This window comes from Dicentrarchus labrax, unplaced genomic scaffold (assembly GCF_905237075.1).
Source record: "Dicentrarchus labrax unplaced genomic scaffold, dlabrax2021, whole genome shotgun sequence".
NCBI classification, from domain to species: domain Eukaryota; kingdom Metazoa; phylum Chordata; class Actinopteri; family Moronidae; genus Dicentrarchus; species Dicentrarchus labrax.
In genome coordinates this window covers 885,208-911,777 of record NW_026136709.1, presented here as the reverse complement: position 1 = coordinate 911,777, position 26,570 = coordinate 885,208, and the positions used below count along the sequence as shown (strand labels likewise).

Here is a 26,570-nt window from a genome sequence, read left to right as displayed (position 1 = left end):
ACCTTAATGGACAGTAGAGCATGGGAAAAACACTTCAACCCTCTTCTTTGCTTCTTGTCACAAACAGAAAAACAAAGACCATGGACTCTTTAGATGAGTCCTTTAATGAAGGAGAAGAGCTAAGAGTAGTATACATGACACCCAGCCCTGCTGACTGACCAGCATCCATAAGCTCAATAGCTGTTGGCTGATAAACAAACATATTGAATAACTAGGGAGAACAAGACCTTGGCAGGCTAGTTTTGAGTTGCAATTATGGTAAATGGTAAATGGACCTGTACTTGTACAGCGCCTTTCTAGTCTTCTGACCACTCAAAGCGCTTTTACACTACGTGCCACATTCACCCTTTCACACACATTCACTCAGTGATGGCAAAGTCCATCAAACAGAAACTAACATTCTCACACATTCATACACTGATGCACGTCATCGGGAGCAATTTGGGGTTCAGTATCTTGCTCAAGAATACTGCGACATGTGGCACCAGGAGCAGGGGATCGAACCCACAACCTTCCGATTAAGGAACGACCTGCTCTGCCTCTGAGCCACAGCCGTCCAATTATATATTATAATATATTATATTGGTACGATATTGACTCAAATAGCTGGATCGAGTATTGCTGAAAATCGGGCCAATCAATTCAGTTTGCTCCTATGTTTACTTCTACATGCACACACTACATCACTTGTCTGCAGGGCTGGTAGTATTTTGCCAAACTGCAGATTAATTCACAAAATGGTAACAGCCATCTCACTAATGGTTAAAACTATAAACCAGCACAAAAATGACGATCACCAACTAAACCACCAGGTTGTGAACGAAGACATTCCAAAAAAAGAGAAACCTTTTCAAATTGGAAAATAAATCAATTTAAAGATTTTTTAAATTATTTTTATGTTTGGTCAAATTGTGTCACTAATGTTCATACTGGTATATAAAAATTAAAAAAAAGTGGTATTTCCCATTTTGCTGAGCAAGAGTTTTGTGCTAAAGAAATTAAAGGCCTGTCCCATATAGCCCTGTCCCTGTTCCAAATAAAGGCAGGTTGAGTTCACTGATTGAAGCAAAAAAAAAGCCCACGCTATTAATTTGTGTATTACGGTAATGAATAACAATTCAGTAAATGTGTGTATTTATTTGTTACATTTTGTTTTACAAAGTTAGGAAAGCAATGTTAAAGTCAAGCTTGATATTGCCTTACACATAAAAGATTGAAATTCCAAATCGGTATCAGTTGGGAACAGAAAAAAAATACATAGATAATAGATTGATGCATCCCTAGTTGATTTTTGCTGTGATTATTCTGCAGTAAATTACAGCATCTGAAACATGGGAATGGCATTCAGTTGCCAGGTTATTAAGTACAGCTAGCAAAAACTAATTCAGTCTACTACAACAGTCCTCTAGGTTATGACTGTCAGTTTTCTTTGAGTGTGTTTAGAAATGTGTTAAACAACAGCCAACCAATTGGGGCTTGGCAGTGGCATTAAGAGGTCAAAGTCCTGACTACAAAATATGAACTGAGACAGGAAGTAATGGCAGAAGTGCTGAGACTAAGACTATTAGAAACTGAAGTAAAAGTGGAGTAAGGAGGGCAAATGCACGAGTGAAAATATCTACACATTCTCAAGCAGTCCACTATTGTTTGTGCGTCAGGGTTCTGGTGAGATGTAAGTGCCAGCAACATAAAGTAATGAGCTAGCACTCAGACGCAGTTAGATTTAGTGCATACAGGGTTCCCTGGATCTTTTACTGCAGCTTCACTGGATGTAAATATTATCTAGTCTTTAATTGAATGTAGTGTAAGTCATTTTTGTAAATCTTAAGACCTTTCAATTCACCAACAATCAAGAGCTGGTTTAATCTAAATTCAACAACATAGAAAATAAATTAAAGGTTTTCTTTGATCAGATGTTTTCTGATCTAAATCAGTACATTCTCTAACTATTTTTATTTAGTCAAACTTTAAGTTTACGTTTTTAAAACTGACTGAACTGTAGTCAACAATTTGGCATACTGTGTTCAATGACAAAAAAGGTATCAAAAAATATTACTTTTGTATCCGTACAGAAGCTCAGGTATGGTTCTGGCACAGAGTTGTCTTTCACCAGACCTCCATGGTTACACAATCCAAAGAGAATAAGAATAGCCCCAATCTCTTGTTTCCTCTACACAAATGAATGAAAGACAGTGGGCCCTCCAGATCTTCTGGGTAACCAACAGTTACAAGAGGAAATCATCATGCATCCGTTCCTTAATTTGCATAACAAGCATAGCAGAGGCCCGGGCCAACTCTGTGAACCTAAAAGAGCATCGGTGCAAAGAGCCCCTCCACTTTCCACCCCTTCCGCTCTCTGCAAGCGGCCACTTAACAATGTGCTTTGCTTCGTTGAACTGAATTATTGATGAGAGGGACATGTAAATCAGCTGCCCAAAGCTTTGTCGGTTGATAAGGTTGAAAATGTACCACCAGACGTCTTCATTGAGATCTGGTTCTGTGTCTGTCGAGCGTCCCAGGGTAGGAAGTCAGTCCTTATTGGCCAAATCCTGTCAGAGTGACGCATATTTGGTCCTACTTTCAGGGAAAGGAGTAGAGGTGACACATATTTCTGCTGATATTTATGAGAGCTCCAGAGGTGTCCTAACCTGTTAGAGCTGACAGGAGATACAGACAGGATGTACTGTAACTGCTCAAACAACAAGGCCCTTGCTCCCTTATTCTTTTTGGTACCAGAACAAATGCTTTGTGACAGTGATGCTTTGGGTGTGTGTTAGTAAAGAAACATCTATTGCTTTTACAGTAGATAATGCACAGATTCATTCATCTCGCCAGTAGACATTGTGAAGTCAAGGTAAAGGGAAGTCTGCAAAGCTCTACTATAGTCACTGTAAGACAATGTGATTGGATAGGGTTGACACACATCATTGGAAGCAGGTGAACCATATTTCCAATCTTTTTTTTTGCTAAGTAGCTTTGCTTAGAGAAGTAAGCTTGTGACTGGTAGGTCATTGGTTCAGTTCTCAGAAGTCTGAGTCCCTTGTTACCTCCACAACACACCAAGGCCCTTAACCCCGACCGCTCCTGTGGAACTGCTTAATTGCAAGATTTTTTTGCAAATTAATTTGAACAAATTGCGTGTTACTTCAGGTTTGTTCAAACTTGAATTTTTGGATAAAATGACAGCCCTACAGGGTCCACAAAAGCATTGTTGTTGTTTGCATGCAGCGTTCCCCCACTGTGTAAACTATCAGGAAAACTACAATACGTCAATAGATTTTGCAGCCAAAAGCTTCATAAGTGACTCTCAGTCCTATAATGAGGTGGTAGTGTTAGTAGTTCAACTTTCGGCATGAGGAAGGATTCTGAAACGTTTGATTAAAAAAAAAAGCCCTGGTGTTAGGCTTCAATGAGACTCCTGTTAAAATGTGCTGTATATGGACAAATGCAGACAATCATAGCAGCATGCAAACAACATATGGCAGAATCCATACAGGCTGTCTATGGGACAGGGTCTCTGAAGAGGTCAGACTGTGTGGTCTGAGTTCTAATGAGAGCTGACAGTGAGACATTGTCATGAGCAACTGGATGGTGAGAGGAGAAGCTCGCCTCAGGCTGAGAGCCAGTGGAGCAAAGCTCATTAACATTCTGTGTAATTATACTGTATGTTCCTCCAAAATAAAAAAATGACTGCCCGTCTGATCTTTCAGTGGATTCAGTGGACAGGGTCCTCCTCAGAAAGGTCTTGTTGCCAACTTGTCAAAAGAATATAAAGAATTATGTTATATGTTATTATGTTAATGTTCCCTTGTTTTCCCCAAACCCAGCTATTGCCGTCTCTCCCTCTCCCTCACACACACACACACACACACACACACACACACACACACACACACACACACACACACACACACACACACACACACACACACACACACACACACACACACACACACACACACACACACAGTTGTGCCGGGGCTGGAGGGCCGGAGAAACCTAATGACCAGGCAGAGAAACCACAGGTCCAGAAAAAGAAAAGTCAGTCATTACGCTCCCTCTGGCTCATTTCATCCTCCTGTGTGAGGAATGCTTTCTTTGGCTCTCCCTTTTCCATTCTGCTCGTCTACCGGCCCTCGACCCCTTTCTCTTCCTCTCTATTTTCAGCTGCTGGAAGAATTTGGGTTAGAGGTGGATCAAAGTAACCCGGTCCTACTCTAAAGCCCTGGCTCGTGCTCGTACAAACAAGTGATGTCCTGGACATGCTGGATGAGCCAACAAACATGATAGCAGAGTGTCAGTGGCTGGCAGTCTGTACCTTCGCAAAGTGACTACGGAATACAAGCCCAGTACTGGAGATCATCATACAACCAATACAACAGTCCTGTGATACATTTTAAAAGGTCCAGTGTATAGGATTTAGTGGTATATAGTGAGGTAGTTGCTGATTTAACTCCCTCATTTTACCCTCCCTTCCAAGCACGAGGGAGAAACTACAATGGCTGAGAAAGTCCCCATCTACAGCCAGTGTTTGGTTTGTCCATTCTGGGCTACTGTACAAACATGGCGGTTCAACGTGCCAGACTTTTAGAAGAGGACACACTCCCTAAAACTGGCTAATTTTAAGGTAACAGAAACACATTGTTTCCTATTTTCAAGTGATTATACGCTAATAAAAACATAACTATGAATATTAGATTCCAATCCTCCTAAATGTTACACACTGGACCTTTACATGAAATGGAAAATTAAATCGGATTATGATTTAGAATGAAATTAGGATTTTTTTCAGAATATAACTGGTATTTAAGGGAGAGTGGGGTATGTCAAAAGAGATGTTGGTCACCTGCATTTTTACATATGTTTTAACATCATATATATATAAATATATATTAGAGCCTGACCAACAGTGCACTGGGGTTTACAATACTGTGGCAAGCAGCACAGAGTAGGAGAGAAGAAGCAGCTCTCAACACTGTTAACTAGGATTGGTTGACAATGTTCAATTATTTAACATGTTAAAGAATATTTAACTTAAATATTCTTTAATAAAGCTATTTGTTGAAGAAAGCAGCCTTCTGAGTTTCTTTACAGTCATATCGGTCTACTTTCCTTCCAGCTCAAAAATTCACTTGGCCTCCATATTGGTAATCCGGAAATATTCTCCCTTTAAAATTGGTATCGGCCTCAAAAATGCCATATCAGTCAGGCTCTACTTGTCCTTAATTTTTAATTTAAAATGATCCCACACCTTCGACATCTTCTGTCTCTTCCAGTTACCACATTGTAAAAGTAATTAGTTACTCAGCAAAGTAACTGACATTATTTTTTATGTCCTATAACGCTATTACATTCTATAACATCTTCTATAACGTAAAATATGTTTATAATAACTGAATGAAGAATAAAAGCACTATATACAGTATTTCAGAACATTTGGTATTTATTTGAACTCAACAGATTGCAGCCGGCCATATGCATAGAAATAATGGACAGGGGTAGCATGTTTTCAACAATATACCTTGCAATCAATGTGTTCAGCTCGGCCCTAGTCGCCACCTGTTACTGACCAAGCTTTGCTTGTTTTAACGGAGTGGCTCCGTCTCCTTCGCTGGAGCTCACGCTAGCTGCATCTGGGCTTGAGGTTGGGTTAGCAGCACCAACAAGTGGCGTGTTAGCATGCGTTGCTGTGAGGTGCTTCATAAGATTTGAGTTGCTTGAGGCAGACGTGGATAAAGTCTTTTTTCCTGGGCATAGTGCATGTTACATAAACATTCTTGCCTTTAACTTCAGTAAGCGAGAAGTGGTGTCGGTACTTCCAGTTTGATATCGCGACCTTTGAATTTCGCTGGCTCGTCGCCATTGTCTCTGTCTTGTGTTTATAGTAGTAGTGAGACAGCGTGAGCAGGGCCCAGCAGCTGATGTGTGGCTGTCAGAAAGCCTGACACCGCTGCTCTTCATTCAACCACATTGTAGTAACGCAAGTAACGCGCCACTTTACATTCTCAGTAACGGTAACGGTGTTGCAACGATGGGAAAAGTAACGTTAATTAATTAAATTACTCCGTTACTGAAAAAATAACGCCGTTAGTAATGCCGTTGCACATTGTGTCACACTAATAAGAATTTGTGCGAAACGTGAGTTTTAAATTTAATTAAACGAGGCTTCGAGGCAGAGGAAATTCCTCGATCATTTTTTGTAATCGAGTTACTCGAGGTACTCAAGGAATCGTTGCAGCCCTAGTCCATAGTTCCACATGTCTTCCTTAGGCATCTTGCACAGTTTCAGGCCATAGCCACAAGGTGGCGCTCTTTAAAATGAAGAAGTTTATATCTCTACAACAGTATGTGTGATTAAGATGAAACTTGGTACGATGCTTCTCCATGGCTCCCTGAGGCTCACAAAAAAATGTGTCAACAATCTGCCACTAGGTGGCGGTCTGGTGGCATGGTAAATCACTGTGCGGAGACCGTAATAGTTATGAATATGAAATTCACAGGGCACGTGTAGAGTGGTGCCTGAAACTCACATACCAAAAATCGTGTTTGTCGTGTTTGTAGCGCCACGTTTCACCAATATGTGCAAAACTCAGGAGACACGTGTAACATGCCAGGACGTACAAAAAAGCCTCTTGGACCCATACCCGAAACCCCACAGGAAGTCGGCCATTTTGATTTTGATTTTCACTTTCGGCGAACTTTTCGCGTTGTATTTGAACGAACTCCTCCTAGGGAATTTATCTGATCTACTTCAAAATTGGTCAGTACAGTCAAAAAATGGTGCTGATTAAAAGTTGAGCTATTTGTGCATGTACATTAAAGGGCGTATCCGTGGCGTGGCATCAAAGTCAGCCATTTTGATTTTTTTGCTCATTTTCTGTGATTTTTCACGTTTTATTTGAACAAACTCCTCCTAGGGAATTTATCCGTTCTGCTTCAAATTTGGTCAGTCCACTCATCAAATGGTCCTGATTAAAAGTTGTGCTATTTGTGCATGTACGTTGAAGGGCGTGTCCGTGGCGTGCCCTCAAAGTTGGCCAGGTTGAATCGAATGTCAAACTGTGATGCCATTTCCGGTATTTAAGGGCTTCTGTTTTAACTAACTCCTCCTACATATTTTATCAGATTGACTTCAAATTCGATCACTGCAATCTAAACACATTGGTTATCAAAAGTTGTGCTATTTGAGACTGTATGTTGAATGGCGTGTCTGTGGCGTGCCGTCAAAGTTGGCCAATTTTAATTCTGTGGTCATGCAAACCATGAAAAGTTGAGCTTTTTGTGACTGTAAATCAAACCGTTAGCCAGTGACGACTTGTCCAATTCAGCCGATTCGCCATAAAACAGTACTCATAACTTCAGTGTGCAATGTCCAATCTCCAATAAACTTCACATATTCTGTAAGAGTCCTAGCCTGAACACATCCTCACAACTTCAGTGTATATTATCTGATCTCAACGAAACTTCACGTGTTTGATAAGAGTCCTGCCCTGAACACGTCTACATGACAATATTCAGACATAGAGATAGTGCCACCTACTGGCAACAGGAAGTAAGTGTTGCGTGGCGATTTTGAGCTTACGTGACATTTTAATGTCGTGGTCCGCACGTGTTGCGACGGCACTTGACGCGGCCGCAATGCGCCCCGAGTTGCGTGGAGTGCGAGGTCCCGCTCAACGCTGCTTGCAGCTTTAATATTGAAAATAAAGACCTGTGTACCCTCTTCAGTCAGGTGGAAGAAGCTCCAGGTACTCAGAGCCACCAGAGCCACACAAAGATCCACACAGTCTAGTCAAAGCTTTGACGGAATGGTTCAAAACAAATCCTCCAAAAGTGCACTATATAAATGTGTATTTTCTGTAAACTAGTCATATAAGCTGTAAGATACGTTACGGCATTAACAATGCAAATAATCCAACAAAGCAGTTGCAGTATACATGTATATGCTCTGTTGAGAATATGTGGAGATTTGTTTGAGCTGACATTACATTCCCAGTCCCCTAATCGGAAGGTTGTTGGTTCGATCCCCAGCTCCTGGTGCCAGGTGTCGAAGTGTCCTTGAGCAACATACTGAACCCCAAATTGCTCCCGATGCTGGCATCGGTGTGTGAATGTGTATGAATGTTAGTTTCTGTTCGATGGACTTTGCCATCACTGAGTGAATGTGGCACGTAGTGTAAAAGCACTATGAGTGGTCGGAAGACTAGAAAGGCGCAGGTCCATTTACCAATTCTTTCAATAGTTGGGCTCTGTTAAGAGGACAGTCTGCTTCCAACCTCAGCTGCATACATTTTATAGCTGCCCAGTCATACAAATGACATCACCATGGTGCATATGGAAGGTGAAGTCTCACAGGCAGACTGTCACAACTGTTTGCTTCTACTGAGAAACTAGGCCAGCTATAGAAAAACACACAGAGAACCACATAATCAGACAAACTTCAATAGTGAGGACTTATCCCCACAACGGATCAGGTTTACTCCCCTCTCTTCAGACTCAAACAGGTTTTGCTTCACCACAAGCTCTAATGAATGGGCTACAGCCAGAGGAGGAGGCGAATATCACATGCATCGAGTACCACCTGTGAGGTTTAAGATTGCACAGCCTCTAATACGCTGTCTGAAGACAATAAGACAAACAGCAATGTTTTTATAAAAAAGGTGAGGATGAGCGGTGAAGTCAGTGCTGTGTTTTACTGATGAGTCAACTGTATCTAGCCCAATGTTTGTTTGAATCTCATATTCAGTTTAGTTTTCTCAGCTACGAATCATTACAAGTTTATTTGTTCTTTATTTCATGAACTTTATTTTGAAATTGAATTGAATTTGAAATTTTATATTCTCTGTACTCCTGACAGTAGAATAAGCCAATATGAACCTTAAAGGATACCTTCTCAGACAAAAATCTACAAAATATATTTTATTTATCAAAGTATAGAATCCTTTTTTATCTCTGCCAAGTAAACTGTGCAAAACAATGCATAATTCCTTCCATAGTGCCTTCCTATGTTAAAGTGAAACTGAAAATAAAACCTGTCAACTATGGAAAACAACCTCATATCTTGTTTGTTATCTTCTGACCTTTTTCATTTAATGACTTAGAGAAGCCAAAAAAAGCTGCAAGCCCCCTCCTTCTTCTACCACACTTGGCTCCGCCTTCTGCTATCCCTCCACAAAGAATTTTTTGCTTTCATACATAAATCTCAAAGTTGGTTTTAAACAGTGTTAAGGCTTTAACTGGGATGTCTAAAACCCTTTCAAAACAATGAGTGGTGCAAAAAACTTTTGTTTTGTCATATTACCTTTTCTTTTGACTGTTCACTAAACATTTTTCAGTCAAGCATGATCTGCCCCATATGTAGGCTACCATCACAACTATTATCTAATAATTGCAGCACTCTATGATGTTGATGTCGTAGCTCTACAGCACTTGTTGGCTACTGTGTGGTTACATGTTCCCATTCTTTTTAAGAAATCATTTTCCAGCACCATTCCAGGACATTTTCCAGGGGTTTTCTTGCAACAAGACAGTTCCTGCTCAAACGGTCATATAATTTACCGGTAGGCCTACTATTGACACACTTAACCCCAGTTTTATTCCTCCTTTTTTAACGATGCAGGGTTATTGAAGAGTCTCAGGTTCATTACAGGTAGGTGGTCGGCGTTGATGTGTGTGTGTGTGTGTGTGTGTGTGTGTGTGTGTGTGTGTGTGTGTGTGTGTGTGTGTGTGTGTGTTGTCTTGCTTTCCACTGTTCTCATGCAATGTTTCCGGTGATTGTACTACAGTTTACTGTGTTTTAGAGTGAGAGGCTAAAATACAAGACAATATAGACTATTTCCACAATATTTGGTTATTTTAATTCAATTTCCAGATCTTTCCATGAGTGGAAAAATAGTCTCCAGGTTTTCCAGGTCAGTCATCTTCGAATGTCTTAAAAGACAGTTGAGATACATTGTGAGATCTATTGCTCCTTCAAATCTATCAACCACATACATTACGCTGTGCGTGAAAGCAGGAATTTTTTTGTTTGCATGCTAAAGTCAAATAGAAAAAAAATATTCAGAGGAAGTTGGACTCTGTGGTCAGACTGGTTCTGGTTGAAGGTCATTAGCATAGACGCCACTAAAATAGAAGGGCACAAAATAAGAAGAAAAGGGAGGAAAGGGCCAGGACAGAGTCCATGCATGTGTAACTCAGCCACAGTGGGCTAACTCTGCTTCCAGTCTGGCTTCACCTTTAACGTTTGGTCCTCTCTAATTGGAAGTACTGGTTTTTGCTGGGCCTGGAGGCCGCTGAGTCCAAAATTAGTGGTCAGGCTCTGGAAGGAAGCAGAGTAGCCGAGTGCTACTTGGCTGGGAGACTACAAACACACATACACACACGTGAGTACACACAGACTCACTGTCATTCACCTAAGTTGAATCTTCTCCTGTACTGTAACAGCAGCTGTTTCCAGGTGCTTTGCCAGCAACAAGTCAATCTTCTACTATTATATAATATAAAGTCAGTAGAGGGAATACAGTGTATTCAAAAAAATGCTAAATTAATCAGGGATGAAGTTCAGTATCAACATTCAGTTCAAATGCAGGAAGTAGTGTGACACTGATGTGGTGTAGAGAAGAGTAGGGCTACACAACAATGTCTTTTTTTTCTGCAGTACATATTGAGATCTAAAGAAATATATGAAGCCTTCACCAGAGACATGCAGTGTGTTATTCATGTACAGATATACAACATACACCTTATGCACAGCAGCCATTTTGCCATGAAATAGTAGGGTAAAAATGACTTTAATCAAGGCTCTATTCCATTTAGTGTAGCAGAGCCTTTCCAGTGAGTCAACACGCACAATAGCAGCACCCTGACTCGGTTAGACCTGAATGGAAGAGAACCTTAATTAGTATCACTGGTAACACCTGTGTTTACCCTACTGTTTCATGTCAAAATGACTGCTGTGAAAAAACTATACAACAATCATAATTTCCATCATTTGGGTACTTTTAAAGTCTATACTATTCCACTCTTCAGCCCTCTGCCACCCCTCTAGAAATATTTTTTTTGCTTACATACCTTAAAAGAATCTGAAAGTGGGTTCTAAACAGTGTTAAGGCTTTAACTGGGATGTCTAACTCCCTTTCACAACAATGAGTGGTGCAAAGAACTGAGAGCAGGTCTCTCAGTATTGTCATTTAAGTTTCCCTGAGCTGGAGAAATGCAAGGCAAGAATCAAAGGTTGACTTGGTCAGTGGATACACCCTTCTAGATTGGAATGACTCAACAGCTACTGAATGGATAGAATTTGATCACATGAATTCAACTGAATGTAATTTAATGTCATAAATATTATTGTTCAATTCAATTCAATTCAATTTTATTTGTATAGCGCCAATTCATAACAGAAGTTATCTCAGGACACTTTTCAAATAGAGCAGGTCGACCGAACTCTTCAACATTAATTACAGAGACCCAACAGTACCACCATGAGCAAGCATGTTGTTCTGTCAAGTTTTCTGTACATCATCCTTATCTGATTGTGATAAATATGATGCCTTCATTATGTGTTTGCAAAGTACTCATGATGTCTGAGGAGCTCCACTCTAAGTAAAGCACACATCTTGGATGTTAAGAAATATATTAATGATCAATTATTCGTCACTTGCATATTTACAATGCAGGTAGATGTACAACATTTTAACACATCATGATTATGCTGCTTTTATATGTTATTAACGGGATGAAAGGAATTTACTCTAGCAATTACTCAGTCCTTATGATGGAGTGCTGCAGGTATAAGTCCTATAACCTTGAACTGAGTTAGCATTTTACCCCTCTGGTTCCCTCCTTGAAGTCTATTGGCTTTTGGTTAAATGCCGGAAATGTTTTACAAGACTTTTTCATCGTATTTTATCAACATAAAATATATCACTAAATATATATAATATATATATAATTTTTGAATCAGTCTGTACACTGTTCTCCAACAGTTAGGAAGTCAAAGATCAACAAAAAGACAGACTGGGAACATGCCATGACAAAGCTGAGACACTGTAAGTCAAATAAGAAGACAGAATACAGGCTTTCTCATAACCATGGATACAATGAAGGAGCATGGGAAATGGGACAGTTGAGTGTTTCCTCACCATCCATTCCCCTCAGATTGGCTGGATGTGAAAAGAGACAAATTCCTGAGTATCTCCCTTGTGTCAACTTTGCAACTGTGTGCTAAAGCCTGGACGTCAGCCCATCACCCCATCAACCCCACTTCAGCCATAAGCCTCTGAGAGGAATGTGACGGCTTTGCCTCTAGACACTGATTTACTGATGACTGCATGTGTGTCTGTGTGTGTATTTGTGTGCAGAGTTCTCACACTACTACAAAAACACAGGAGGGGGAGGAGGGGTCACAGAGCTGTGTGTCTGCTCACATTTTGACAACATTTGTCTGAAAGAGAGGAGGAAGAAGGAATGGAAAGGAAGAGGGAGGAAAATAAATGGTCACAGATATTAGAACCACTGTCTGCCACCACTGGATTCAATATAGATCCTCCAAAAAGCAAAGGATTTGACCCATTGACAGATTTTACCATTGGCAAGTCTTGGACCTAGCATGTTAGTTGACCCCTGAATGTGCAATAAGTAAATAAGAATCTGAAACAGTGACAGTTGACCATACTAGTACGTACAGATACAATCCTGGATTTGGTGGGTACAAGTCCTGTCTTTACACAGACAATGTTAGGTGGCTGAGAGCTCTACAAGGCTCAGATGGATATGAAACTGGCTGAATCTATCAGCCCCTCCAAACTCAGTCCAAATTCAGCGACCTTGGCATCGACACCTCCCTCTGCAACTGGATACTGGACTTTCTAACCAACAGACCCCTTCTGTTTGGTTAGACAACCACACCTCCTCAACCCTAACCCTGAACCCTGGCGTCCCACAGGGATGTGTGCTGAGCCCCCTCCTCTACTCCCTCTTCACCCACGACTACACACCATACATGGTTCAAACACCATCATCAAGTTTGCGGACGACACAGCGGTGATTGGCCTCATCAGTGACAACAATGAGTCAGACTACAGGGAGGAGGTCCAGCACCTGGTGACCTAGTGCACTGACAACAACCTGGTCATTAACACCAAGAAGACCAAAGAGATCATTGATCATCATCTCCAACTTTAAGTTTCTGGGTGTCCACATCTCCGAGGACCTCTCTTGGACCCTGAACACCTCAACCCTGGTCAGAAAGGCTCACCAGCATCTCTTCTTTTTGAAGAGACTCAAGGAGGCCCATCTGTCTCCTCACATTCTGATGAACTTCTATCACTGCACCATCGAGAGCATTCTTACCTACTGCATCACAGCCTGGTATGGAAACTGCTCTGCCTCGGACCGGAAAACTCTGCAGAGGGTGGTGAAAACTGCCCAGTGCATCACCAGTTCACCTCTACCCACCACTGATGCTGTCCAAAGAAAGTAATGTCTGTGGAAGGAGTGCAAGATTTCTAGGGACACCTCCCACCCAGGACACAAACTGCCCTCCACCCCTCAGGAAGGCGCTACAGGTCTCTCCCTTCCCCCTGAACTCCCACCCCACCTCACCCTCCATGGACTTAACTGTTTTTCTACCCATATTCCCCACCACTGACCCCCTCTCCACTTTACCGCCACACTAATCCACACTACTGCACACTATTTAAGCCCCCACACCCGAACACATATTTATCACTCAGTTAATGCTGTTCATACTGTATATATCCTGCTAGTATATTCAGATATATATCTATAATGTTTACTTATATATATATTTATATATGCCTGTACATAGTCACATTACTCTGCACTTGCACTACTGCTTCTTGCACTTCTGGTTAGATGTTTAACTGCATTTCGCTGTCTTGGTCCTTGTACTTTGTACAATGACAATAAAGTTGAATCTAAAAGAAAAAAAAGTAAGTTTTCCAAAATTAAGTTCGCACAAATGACAGGCAATTCAAATAATCTCAAAACACATAGTACAACTGTATAAAATGGAAATGACATCCGCTCTTACCACACCAATGGGCCACATATCCTTACACATAACTCTCGCTCTCTAATTGGTGATGGTATGTTTACGAGCTTCTAGCGAGTGGCCTGCTGAAGCTGAGTGTGCCGAATAGTAGCAGTCAGACAAGGTTGTACGCTTGACATAGCTCAGTTATTGTCTTTGGTTCCTCTGCTGCACTGCCTCACTCGGGTTGCAAGCTAACATTACCAAGTGAGTAGGCAGTTTGGTTGTCTGCACTGTACAAAGTCAACAGAAGCACGCTGCTTCTCAGATGCTTTGGTGATTGTCCGTTCAGGACAGCTTTGCTCCATGCTTTGCTCATTAGTGTCTGTACATTTTGGATTTAAACAGGTCATTACTCTGAAAATGAACCACGTTCAAACAAATTTTCCGACAGCCCTACAAGGGAGGTAAAACTCGACAGTCAAACTTTGTGCATCAGGAGTGCTTGTTTTTCTGCTGCATTGACTGTCAAACCCAGGTAGCACTTACTCCTCAGTTTTAAATACAATGACAAAACATTCTGAATTCACTATAGCTCTGTGTACTTCTTCATAGAGAGCTGAAGGAAAATAATTATACACACGTCACGTCACGTCACGTCACGTCACGTCACGTCACAGGTGGAAGGCTGTCAGAAAACAGCACCAATAACATTTAACATTTCAATCCCAGTTGGATCTTCATCTGGTCAGAACGTTTGAAAAGAGTTGGCACCACACCCATATTTATATATCATGGACATCAATAGGCTGACAAGCTATATAATCATCCCTACCAGGGTAATGATCAATGATCAAACAAGTAATACAATACAGTCCATACCCTAAACCCTAACCCTAACTCATCCATAGAAAACAGTACGAAAAGATGTCATGTAATGTACTTCAAAATATCAATACACACACATCAGATACATCTACAAGTACATTGTATAAAAAAGAAATCATACATTTACATACAAGATTTATAACCCTCTATAACCCTTGTTTTTTCAAAAGACTTATTCTCCATATAGCATCATTTGAGGCTAATGGGTATTGCATTATATAAAGCTATCCATCTCAAAAACATTTCAAATGTAACATAAACCCATGCTATAGTTTTGTTTAAAAATCTCTACTACATGACTTTACTATTTTCTTTGTGGTGGAACATTGAGGAATTAATTAAAATAAGCCTTTCAAATGAAAAATGGGAATTTAACCCTCGAGGCACGTTGGGGGACCAACGTGTACACTCTTTTGACTTGTTTGATTCTCAATATATCGATCATTTTAAAGGCTATTTATAGAAAACTTCGCCAGGATTTGTTTTTTATTATTATTTTTAAAATTCCATGATCCCCTCTATCGTAAGGTGTATAGGATATGAGATTCGCACCTATACCTACAACCTTTCACCTCGGGCCCGACTTGGACACATTGACTCCCATTATAACCACATATTTTTGATATACTGTAATCTTGACATATTATAATGCTTTTCCCATGAATACCTAATAAATCAAAGCCACTACCTTCAAAATACAGGGAAAACAGGTTTTAGGTCGTCCCCCCCCCAACCACCAGGGGCAGCAGAGCTTCATCACATAAAGTTTCAATGGAGGCCTAGTTCTCTTGCATGGCAATAAAAAACTTAACACCATGAAAATGGTCTTGGTATGTTGGGAGTGATATAAAATAGTGTGTGTGTGTGTGTGTGTGTGTGTGTGTGTGTGTGTGAGTGAGTGAGTGAGTGAGTGAGTGAGTGAGTGAGTGAGTGAGTGAGTGAGTGAGAGTGAGAGTGAGAGAGAGAGAGAGAGAGAGAGAGAGAGAGAGAGAGAGAGAGTTGAATCAAAGGCCAAATGAGCTGTTTATGTTTTTCCTGATCAAGAGAGAGCCTCCTCCCTCCTATTGGATGCTTGGTATAGACTGTTTATGCATGTTAGAAGTGTGTGAGAATAGTTGGAATGATAAATGGTAAATGGTAAATGGTAAATGGAGCTGTACAGCGCCTTCCTAGTCTTCAGAACACTCAATGCGCTTTTACCCTCCTGAGACCTGAGCTTTTGTTTGGGGTGCATTTTCAATTTCTCCTAGCTATTTTGGATTAGTAGGACCTGATAGACGTAAAAACAAGCATTGTTTCTGATCAATTTGTAGTTTTCACAAAAAATGATGTCCTCATATGAGGAAATCAGGACTTTTTTTTACTATAAAACTATGTCCCCATATGAGGATGCAAGGTTGCAGGAGGCTATACTACAGCCAGGTTCCTGCCAGTGCCCTGCAGCTCAGTGGAGGAAGAAGGGGAGAAGGAGGAGGAGAAATTAGAGTTAGAGGCAATGGAGGATGACACTGCTCCATGGAGACCAAGAAAATGGGGAAATCTTATGGTCCCCCACACATGGAGAGTCCCTGCCATTTGCCCAGAGGACCGTCTGCAGCCAGCCTGGTCCTACAAGCCCAAAGCCAGGTCCATGGTCAGGAGGAGGAAGAGGAGGAAGAGGAGCCATAGCCAAGGCCCTCCAGAAAGCAGAGGCAGTGTGTCTTGTGCCCACAGTGCAGAAGGGTTTGAACAAAAGTGCGCCAAATTTCAAATAAAATGCACCTCAAATCAGTGGTTTATGCTTTGAATTGTGAATACACGCAAAAGACGATACAAATGACATCTTGTGACAAAAAGGGCATAAAAACATAAAACATATTTAAATTGTAAAAACTTTATATCTTTGGTTAGGTCTGAAGTTGTTGAAAAGATTTGATGCGGTGAAAGTGGAAAAAAATATTAATATGACATTTTTATTATACTTTTATGAGGGACTATTTTGGGTCCCCAGGTTCAAACTTGTATGTTCATTTTAAAGGTACCTCAAGGGTTAAAGTGGTGAAAACAACACTTCCTGAACTAGCAGATCTTGCCACTTTGGGGTAGGATCCCGGCCCTAATCTAGAGTGTTGTGCAGCGAGTGCAACTATAGGATAAGCTTTTGGCCTAATTCCTTGATGCTCAAAAAATGCCAAACAACCCACAGGAGGCAGTCGGATGTTCAGAGCCTTAACGCTATTCCCACAGTGCTGAGACTGTGACAGAACAAGAGGAGCAGCAGAACATATGTTTTGTTTTTAAGAGTTTTCAGAGCTCTGTTGGCCATCAGAGAGTATGTACGACCCAGTGGAGCCCTGGTCAAACAAAGACAACACAAATCAAACCAGTGGAACTAATGAGGCTGCTTGTTACATAACGAACTTCTACTGTTGTCACATAAAAAGACTCTGTGCTCCCTCACAGCTCTTCTCACGTACGCATAAAGAGAAACAGCCTCACCTGTGCCATCGAGGAGTCGAAGAAACATCTTGCAGTGGCTTGTGTTGGCCGGCACGGACAAGCAGAAACACTACTTTCTCGCTCTTCATACATAGTATTTGTCTCTCCACAGCAGCTTGGACTCGTGCAGTCCAACCACACAACAGAAGCCCATGAGAAGCAGGAGAGGGAGGGGAGAAGGGCCAGAGGGAGGGAGTGCTCTTCAGCAACCCTAACTGTTTGTAAAGCTGTGTTTTTAATTCTGGCTAGCACTTTACTTGTATGTGGTGATGCATTACAAGCAGATTATGTTCCCATCACTGTCAAATATTGGGGGACAAAGGAAGTGCTTCAGCAGCAGCGGCAGGTCCTATAAGTCTCCACAACTGTGCAACTAGTGGAAAAGCCTCAGTGCTCTCGTATGTTCCTAATGAGACATGAGTAATAATTTACTACTAAAAAGAAGCCTGTGGCGGGTTATTCTAGGGCTGACTAAACTGTTTCAACCAGTCAAAGAGAAAAGTCTTAATCAACCCACTTTGCATTAGTCGGATAGTTGCAGAACCTTGCAGACCTTTTCTCTTGTACCATTGAAAGTCTCTTACCGAGTACTGCTGTATTTGCTAACTGCACTAGCTTCTACTAGCTATTAGCAGTCCTATTAGCTGACTCTACCCTGACTGGGAGCTTAAAGGAGGGAGGTAAGTTAAAGGGGAATTTGACAACTATTTCAACTTAATAAACCCGTTTAGAAATCATTTGGATGGTTAAATGGCCTGTTCCTGTGTTAATGGTGACTTTCCCTGCTCCCCCTAGCATCCCCAGGCGGAAAACCAATCTTGCAACTTTGGGACTACCGTCCCGTTAAGTTGGAAATAGGAAGTATCGTGAGAAGCGAGAACGAGCGAGAAACACAAACTGCTTTACTGCAGTTCCACATAAACACAATGTTCTATGATACTGTGTATAATGTATTACACACCTCGGTAGACATTGCTCCACACGAAAAAGTTGCATGGCAACAAATGCACATCAGCAGCGGTAGAAAGGGGGAGGAGGGTGCCGCAAGTGAGTTTTTTTACGACAGTGGGGGAGCTCGTTGAGAAAACACAAAAGTGAAAACCAGCGAAGAAATGGCTAGAGTTGCCAAGTTCCCCTTTAACACTACTAGCGTAGGAGCTGGACTGTCGGGAGGAGGAGGCCCAGGGTACCCCAACTGTAGGGGTGATCAATGAAGACGCTTTCTAGGACTTCTTGTGAAACTAAGAAACGCCTGGGAGGTCAATGTGCTGAGAGGTAATACTTTTTAACAGGATGGAGTTTGCAGTGCTGAACTCTGAATTCTGAAAAAAAGGGACCTGTATATTTATATTTTACGTATCAAACATTGTTTTGGTAGATAGGGCCTTTTGCATTTTTTGCAGCAACCATAGTTTCTCCTACACGCTTGGATGGCAAGTGGTATTCAGTTGGTTGCATCTTCACAGCCAAATGCCACTAAATTCTACACACTGGCCCTTTAAATGATGCTGCAATCAATAGCACACACAAATGAATATTTTGCTACAACTGTTTCCACCAAAAAAAGCTTGAGCTCAATGGCTAGCTGCATGATGTGAACTGTAGTTGATCCTCTTAAGTCCTGACATTGATAATATGCTGTAAGATGGACTCTCTCTCTCACACTCACACACACACACACACACAAACGCTGTGCTCCTTCATGCTGAGATGTTAAAAGGACCCATAGAGAAGGTGGCCGTTAGCACTTGGCACCAGTGTTGCCTTGGCAGCTTAAAATGCCCAAAGCCCTTTGAGATGCCTTCACAGACAACGCAAATGACAACACTGACTACAGCACTCTGAGCGACTGCCACTGAAAGGAAGACATACAGTCACCAGGAGAAAATGGCCCGTTTGTGATGGCTTCTGGATCAGCTGCACAGTTGCTAGGTTTGAGGTTTTCCTGACCAAACTATTTTTTAACTCCAAGAGAAAAAATAACGGACGAAAATCGACACACCCAGACCATTTCCACTGGATTTAAAGCATTTGATTACATCTGATAAAGGATATAAGAAAAGGGGCTTCAAGAAAAAAAAAAGTTTGCTTTACACCTTAAACTGGATGTATACCACATGGGACTAACAGCAGTTTTTGATTTATAGTTCAGCCTGGAATTTCCCCCATTGATGTTACCACTAAAGCTGATGTATCGAATGTGATCAGGCTGCATCACCTTTACTTTTACATCTCTGTCTCCCCACAGAACAAGGGCTTACTGCCATGCAGTTTCTTTTATGTTTTTTATATTCTTTCAGTGTAACAGAGTGTGGTTGTCGTGGTGAGCTGTTTGACAGTGGAGAAAGCAGAACTTTTATTTATAGTGAAGCATTTCAAGGAGGGGCTGGTATGAGTGCTTTTGCTTAAAGGACCAGTGTGTAGGATTTAGTGCCATCTAGCGGTGCAGTTGCTGATTGCAGTTCTCTTGCTTCACCCTTCCCTTGCAAGTGTGAAGGAGATACTATGATGGCTGCAGAATATGACAAAATTGCAAACTCCCTTCTTTCCCCTTTAAGGAAGGTGGGCTAGTTGGTAACCTGTGTGTGCCAGTTAGCTGCTACCAGTCATCACAATCACTACAATCACTCCTGTTTCACCCACCACTTCCAAAGCGTATTTGGAAGACCTCTGGCTTTTTTTCTTCAACCTGACTCATAGATGCTAATTAGGTAACTATTTTCACAGTCTGCTGTGAAGAGTACAAGAAGTTGCAGAAGTAATGTTACATAAACAGTAACTTTTCACACAGTAACTATTATACTGCAACTGACTACAGTGACTACTTATTTGTTAGGGTTGCACCAAAATGCTCACAGGCTTAACTTTCTGAATGTCTCTGGTTACAAATAAATTTGTGGGAGAAATCTTGTGCTTCTGTTGATGTCCAGTATGATGACAGACACTGGGAAACGTGGCTTTGTTCAGCAATCAGCAATTTTATTTTAATGGCCAATCCAAAACAGGGCACACCAATCTGGCTGTGTGGGTAGTTAATTTTAGAAGGGTTATTATGGCCACATGGCAGGCCATTAACGGCACTGGTAGTTTGTCTATGGTATAATTCCTGCCCTGCAATCTCAATCTAATTAGATTTTGCTCCACTTATGTGGTTTTTCTTTATACATTTATATATATCTGTAAGAGCACAATTGGAGGCATCCTGATTTTCAATGCCAACAACTTCTTCACTGCAATTGTTGTGGGGTGGCTGTGGCTCAGAGGCAGAGCGGGTCGTTCCTTAATCGGAAGGTTGTGGGTTCGATCCCCGGTGGTGCCACATGTCGAAGTATCCTTGAGCAAGATACTGAACCCCAAATTGCTCCCGATGCCGTGCATCGGTGAGTGAGTGAGTGTGAATATTAGTTTGTGTTCGACGGACTTTGTGTGTGAAAGGGTGAATGTGGCACATAGTGTAAAAGCGCTGTGAGTGGTCGGAAGACTAGAAAGGCTATACAAGTACAGGTCCATTTACCATTTGTGGACGTGACAATAAAAAAAGCTGTAAAACATCTCACATTTATGTGGCAAATTTGTATTGCTGTTAGTTTTTATTTACGCACAACACCAAACTTATCTGAATTGCAGGAAAAAAAATTCAGAGACCAGAGTTGCTTGTTTTCTGTATATTTTCTGTATATATTCATTGGGTGAGTGGGTTATTTTTAACATTAATACAGAAACATTGTCATAGTATCTCTGCATTACTGTTGAGACTCTTGATTTTGGTCCCAGGGAAACCTGGGAACTGGGAAACCCAACAGAACCAGCAGGCTGGGCAGCATTGCTCAGCAGGTCCAGACAGTTCTATTACTGCTGTGTGCTGTGGTTTTTGAGCTCCACAGTGAACCAGACTTAACTCCTTGTAGTTCTGTAAATTATAGAGAGGGTTCCTGATAGCATTTCCACATACTGTTTCCTAAAAGTGTGGAATAGAGTTTGGTTTTTTACACAGTGCAATCCAGTCCCAGGGGAATGCACCAGGCAGACCGCTGACAGGCAGACTGTATGAGCTGGAATATTTGGGTTCAAGTGGGGGTCACAGCACTGGAAGCGATTACACTCCCTTGTACTGTGGTGAAGAGGTGCCCCAACAACACAGAGAGAGGTTGCAAGGGATTTTAAAGGTTTGCGCAGCCAATTCCACTTGACTCTACACACTCTAGTCCTGTGATATAAAACAACTGTTGTTTTCAGGTTCTTCTTGAAGTCCCAGAACAAATATGTCCTCTGCTGACACAGGGTACCATAACTAACACCACAACAACATCAGAAGCCTCTGGCGCCATATGGTTTCAACTACTCACTCGGTAGCTGGAGTCATGTGAGCCTTTGAAATTCATATAAAAAGTGCATTAGCAGTTATCCATATAACAAGAAAAACCAGGTAAAAGGTGAACAAGAAAGCCTCAAAGACTAATTTAGTCCTCTTACACTGTGCACTGCTTAGTTTTAGCATCTGCTGGCAATGTGTCTCCAACGTCTTCAGCCTGCTACTAAATAGTGCAGTAGAATTTGAGAGGCAGACACTGGTTAAAGATGAACTTAACAAACAAAGTGGCATTGCTACATATTCAACAGGCACATCTTTCAAATGTACAATATGTAATTTCTGCCACTAGGGGGTCTCTCACATCAAAACGATAACAAAAGATGAAGTTTGATGAGGTGGTGAAGTAGCATGGGATCATGGGAGTTGTCGTCTTCACCATTATCGCCGTCACTGAAGTCAGCTTCTCCTCGTTCAGGTTTCTACCAGAAGCCCAATTATCAACAAATGCCCTCCTCCTCTCCAAAACAAACAGACCCACTGATAAAAACCACTAAAAAGACTGAATGAAGCAGTTCCATCTTAAGAATCACTGTCTGTGCAAAGGTTGAGTCGAGCTGCTGCTAATGTTAGCTCAACTTGTTTCTCTGACGCATGCACAAGTGGGATATTACACCATTTACCAGTGCAGTGTTACCGCAATAAATTCACTGTTGGAAACATTTGGGATAATGAAAGTACACAGCTTAACTACATATAGAACATAGCTCTAGAGTTTATAGACATTTTCATCCAACCACTCTGTTGTTTTTGCCCTGCACAAACTTTAACCTTAGTTAGGTTTAGAATGTAGAACTTTTACTTGTAGTGGAGGTGTGAGGTATTAGTACGTATGCTTGAATAATGGATACTAAATCTGGTTAGTACACCAACAGCCTAACTGCATTTAAAGCATTGGACACACAAGACTTTCAAAGTGGTCAGATCTCTTGCCACCGCGGCTCTTGCCACCGCGTGTCGAAGTATCCCTGAGCAAGATACTGAACCCCAAACTGCTCCTGATGCTGTGCATCGGTGTGTGAATGTGTATGAATTACCATTTACCATTACCATTTACCAAGTTAGTGTGGTTTTCACACTACATGAATGATCTGCAACGGGTGGTCACACACTACAGGATCTTTCACAAGGAGTAATCCCCATAGTTCTCCAAACTATGTTCCAAGTCAACGTCAGACAACCTTATCCTACATTAGCAATTAGCTAGTGTTTCTGTAGTGGTGACAAAACATTAAAAATGGTACATATTAGCAGATGGAATTCAACTAAAAGGAAATATCACATTTTTTAACAATTCCTAACGTGTCTGTTAAAACATGTTACCTTACAAACACAAGCTAAAAGGCATCATATGTCAACAGTCATCTTGTCAATTCGGCTTCAATATAATCCATAGATATCAAGATAAACTATATTCTGTACAAACTTTACATTTTCTTGCCTCAACTCGTTGTAGCTCCACTCTTACAGTTGGAATAAGAGGTGGACACAAAGTCTTCTATCCCTTTTACTCCCAAAGTAGCAGAACCAGAAAGACAAGTACTCAAAAGAAACGTTAAAAAGATACATTTTCTGTTGGCTTCTTACCTGTGGAGGAGCAGGCTGGCATCTGAGTTTCTGAGGAGACAAAAAGATAAATGATGAAGTGAAGAATACAACAGTTTTTAAAAAGCTTTGTAGAATTAATCTTTCATGGAATACTTGACTCATGTTTTGAATACCAAATGCTGTAGTCAAATCGTATCAAATTCGGAACAAATTTCCCCCCTGACTTCTCTGACTATTTATGTACTCAGTATGTTTCAGCATGTTCCTAAAAGTTTTGTAGAATATACGTGAATATATGAATACACATTCCAGTGTGGTTATTAGGCCTGTCCCTGACTAATGATCTTCCTTGTCAATTTTAATGTTTATCATATTAATTCACTTATTTAAACATATATATATATATATATATATATATATATATATATATTAACAGCCACCTATTAAATGATAACTGAATAACCGGTTAAGATTGTGAATGTGTCAGAACAACCAGTAAGGAAACTGAACAATTATTTAATAATAAATTAAAAAAAATAATAATCATTTATTTCAACAGTGTCTCATTGTTTAAAACTTCCATCTTAGGTACTTATTGATGCGATAGATGATGTATAAAGTTACTTACACATCAACTTGCTACAAACTTGCTCCTCTCCCATCATGCCTCTCCTGTCCCTGTTTGAACCCGTTTGTGTGTAGTCCTGGTCGGAGCCACTGTAAATCACCTGGCTTCTAACTCTGTTCGTTTCTGGCTGTGGTCACTGGGAGGCTGTTGAGCCCCACTCAGTTTCCTGCTCGCCTTACTCTGGCTATGGTGCTCATTCAGGCCCTGCTATTGTGCTAGTGGTGTAAACAAACCTCCCACGGTACTTTGAGCTCGCAGTTTGGGAAGTGTCAGCTGATAGGACTGCTAACTAGCTAATGGCAGCAGCTAGTACAGTTAGCACATCCAGCAGGGTTGTGTTACAAGAGAAAAGGTCTGTGGTGCAACGATCCCCTGATACTTTTGTCCCTGGTGACAAGGGAAGGATTTTTTCTGACTAATGAAAAGTGCATAGACTAAGACTCTCCTCACTGACTAACAGTTTACTCAGCTATTTGGGGACAGCCCAAGGGTTATGTCTGTATCTGTCACTCAAAACAATCCTACAACTGTTCATGACATCAAACTGACCACAACTGCTGTCCTACTAGAAGGAGCAAGGTAGGCGATGTGTATACTGCTGTCTGTCTTTGTATGCTGGTCGCTGTCTGATATGTACAGACGTGTGGAAAGGAATTTACACGTTGTTACGTGTAAAATAAAATAATAAAGTCTAAAGTCCAAAAAGTCGAGTGTAAAAGTCGAGAGTGGGGCTGTCAAAGCACAGCCCCACTCCTTTAAAATTACTTTAAATAAGTCATTTTGCAGCCTCTTTGTATCACTGCTGCTCTGAAAACACGTGGAGACAGTCCCAACCAACGGTAGCCTCAGTTTGAGTTAAAGCACTTACAAAAGCAGTGTAGCCTCATAAAAAGGCTCAATGGTGTTCTTACAAACTGCATATAAACCACTGCAGCAACTGGAACATATGCTTCATCTGTGGCACTTTGATGCTCAAAGAAAAACAAGATTCCACATAAAGAAGACTTGCAGCCCCTTGGTCAAATAAAATGAACACAAAACTATATCATGTGTTACAGTGAGGGTAGTCACAGCCAATAAATTGCTCAAATACTACAGTATTACTAGGCCACATCCGTATGAGGCATCACTTGAAGCTAGCACTTCTTAAGCCATGCTGATACTGTTGGCTCAGTTTTAAAGGCTATGATAAAAAAAAATAACAGGAAAGAAGCAAGGAGAAAGTAGTTCAATACCATTTTAAACATAAATCTGTGCTTTTAAGAAGGTATCTTCTCAAAGCCTACTCAGATTAAATCAAGCTAATATTTAGGTCATTCCAGGACAAAGACATTTTACCTTTACCTTGACATTTAAGAACTTGACTTTTGTCACTGCTATTTCTTTGATGTTGGTTTGGTATGTCAGGGCCTTAACAAGAAACCCTCTTTTAGATCAGACCAGAGAAGGAGAATGAATACTGAAACCTGTATTATTCTACAAGGTGAAAAACAGAAATCAAGACTGAGAGCTTTTTTCTTTTCACACTCAAAAACCTTATCTGAAGTATCAGTAAAGAAAAGTGTACACACTGCAGAAGTCTGTGAACTGGGGCATGGAATATCACAGTGTGTAGAGGAGTTGGATCGGTCAGGCTGGGTGTGAGCCACTCTACCTCGGCTGAGCAAAGAGGAGCCTGAAGGCTGTTTCAAGACATGACTTTGCTTGTCCCCGCAGTCAGCACTACAAAGACAAGAACACAAACCAAATCCATGGACATTTTCCAACATGTGGATCGACCCTCTTCCTGACACACCTTTGTCTTATTAAATTGGATAATGGTTTGTCAAGTCAATGTGCAGAGAATCACAGACAAAAGTGCCAGCATCACATGATTCTTAAAAACACCCTGCCATCCCACATTAAGGAAATAATCAGTGATGTGAGGGGTAACAAGTAAACACTGATTTATTTTTAGGTCACAAAAGAAACAGGTTGGGAACCAATGATTTACACTGGCTTTACACTGGTACATATATTTCTCCCTTCTGATTAGGAGGCATACCGAATATATAGCCTAGGAAGCAGATGAATCTGGCACCATCATGACTTGCCTGTCAGCTCAAACCTGAGTCACATATTTTGTTTGCTTTGATTGGTTGAAGGTAGAGATGGGACAATATATGATATTATCCCGTATCGCAACAAAAAACAATCCGATAAATGTATTGCGGTATATTTCCATTATCGCGATAATCGCTGTTTAGCTCTCCAGCATACAGTCCTATATTGAATTCCTGATTTATTTTGAACAAGGCGACAATAGGATGCCCACATCTTTCCAGTCATTTTAAACTCATACACCTGTCTCCATGGCTGAAGGCTCGGCTTGCCCGTTGTATCCCCCAGTACAAAAAATCTCAAATCGGATATTTGGCAATAGAATAGATTCCAAAATACCTATCTGTGTTGCAGTAAATATGTGTTTTGCTTAAAAAAACAAAGATAATTCCAGTATGTTTTAGTGCCATTTTAAAAGAATGGAGTATATTTTAATAATTATGGTGATAATATTGTCTATCGTAATTATTTTGGCCAAGATAATCAAGATATAAAATTTTCATATAGTCCCATGCCTAGTTGTACATTACATTTTGTTGCTCTCGTTGGTTGCAGATCTATCCAGT

The 26,570-nt window shown here is 41.0% G+C and overlaps 1 protein-coding gene across 4 annotated transcripts in view; it reads right to left on the bottom strand.

Moving 5' to 3' along the window:
- arhgef4 (Rho guanine nucleotide exchange factor (GEF) 4) overlaps window positions 1–26,570 on the bottom strand; it is a 127,444-nt gene that overhangs the window by 96,820 nt on the left and 4,054 nt on the right. For 3 of the 4 annotated variants that reach the window (XM_051410209.1, XM_051410210.1, XM_051410213.1), the window contains exon 2: window positions 23,316–23,345. In XM_051410209.1, coding sequence (XP_051266169.1) covers window positions 23,316–23,345 — 30 coding nt within the window. Of the gene's footprint in view, window positions 1–17,359; window positions 17,427–23,315; window positions 23,346–26,570 lie in introns of those variants that run through there. The other variant, XM_051410211.1, reaches the window with a different exon arrangement.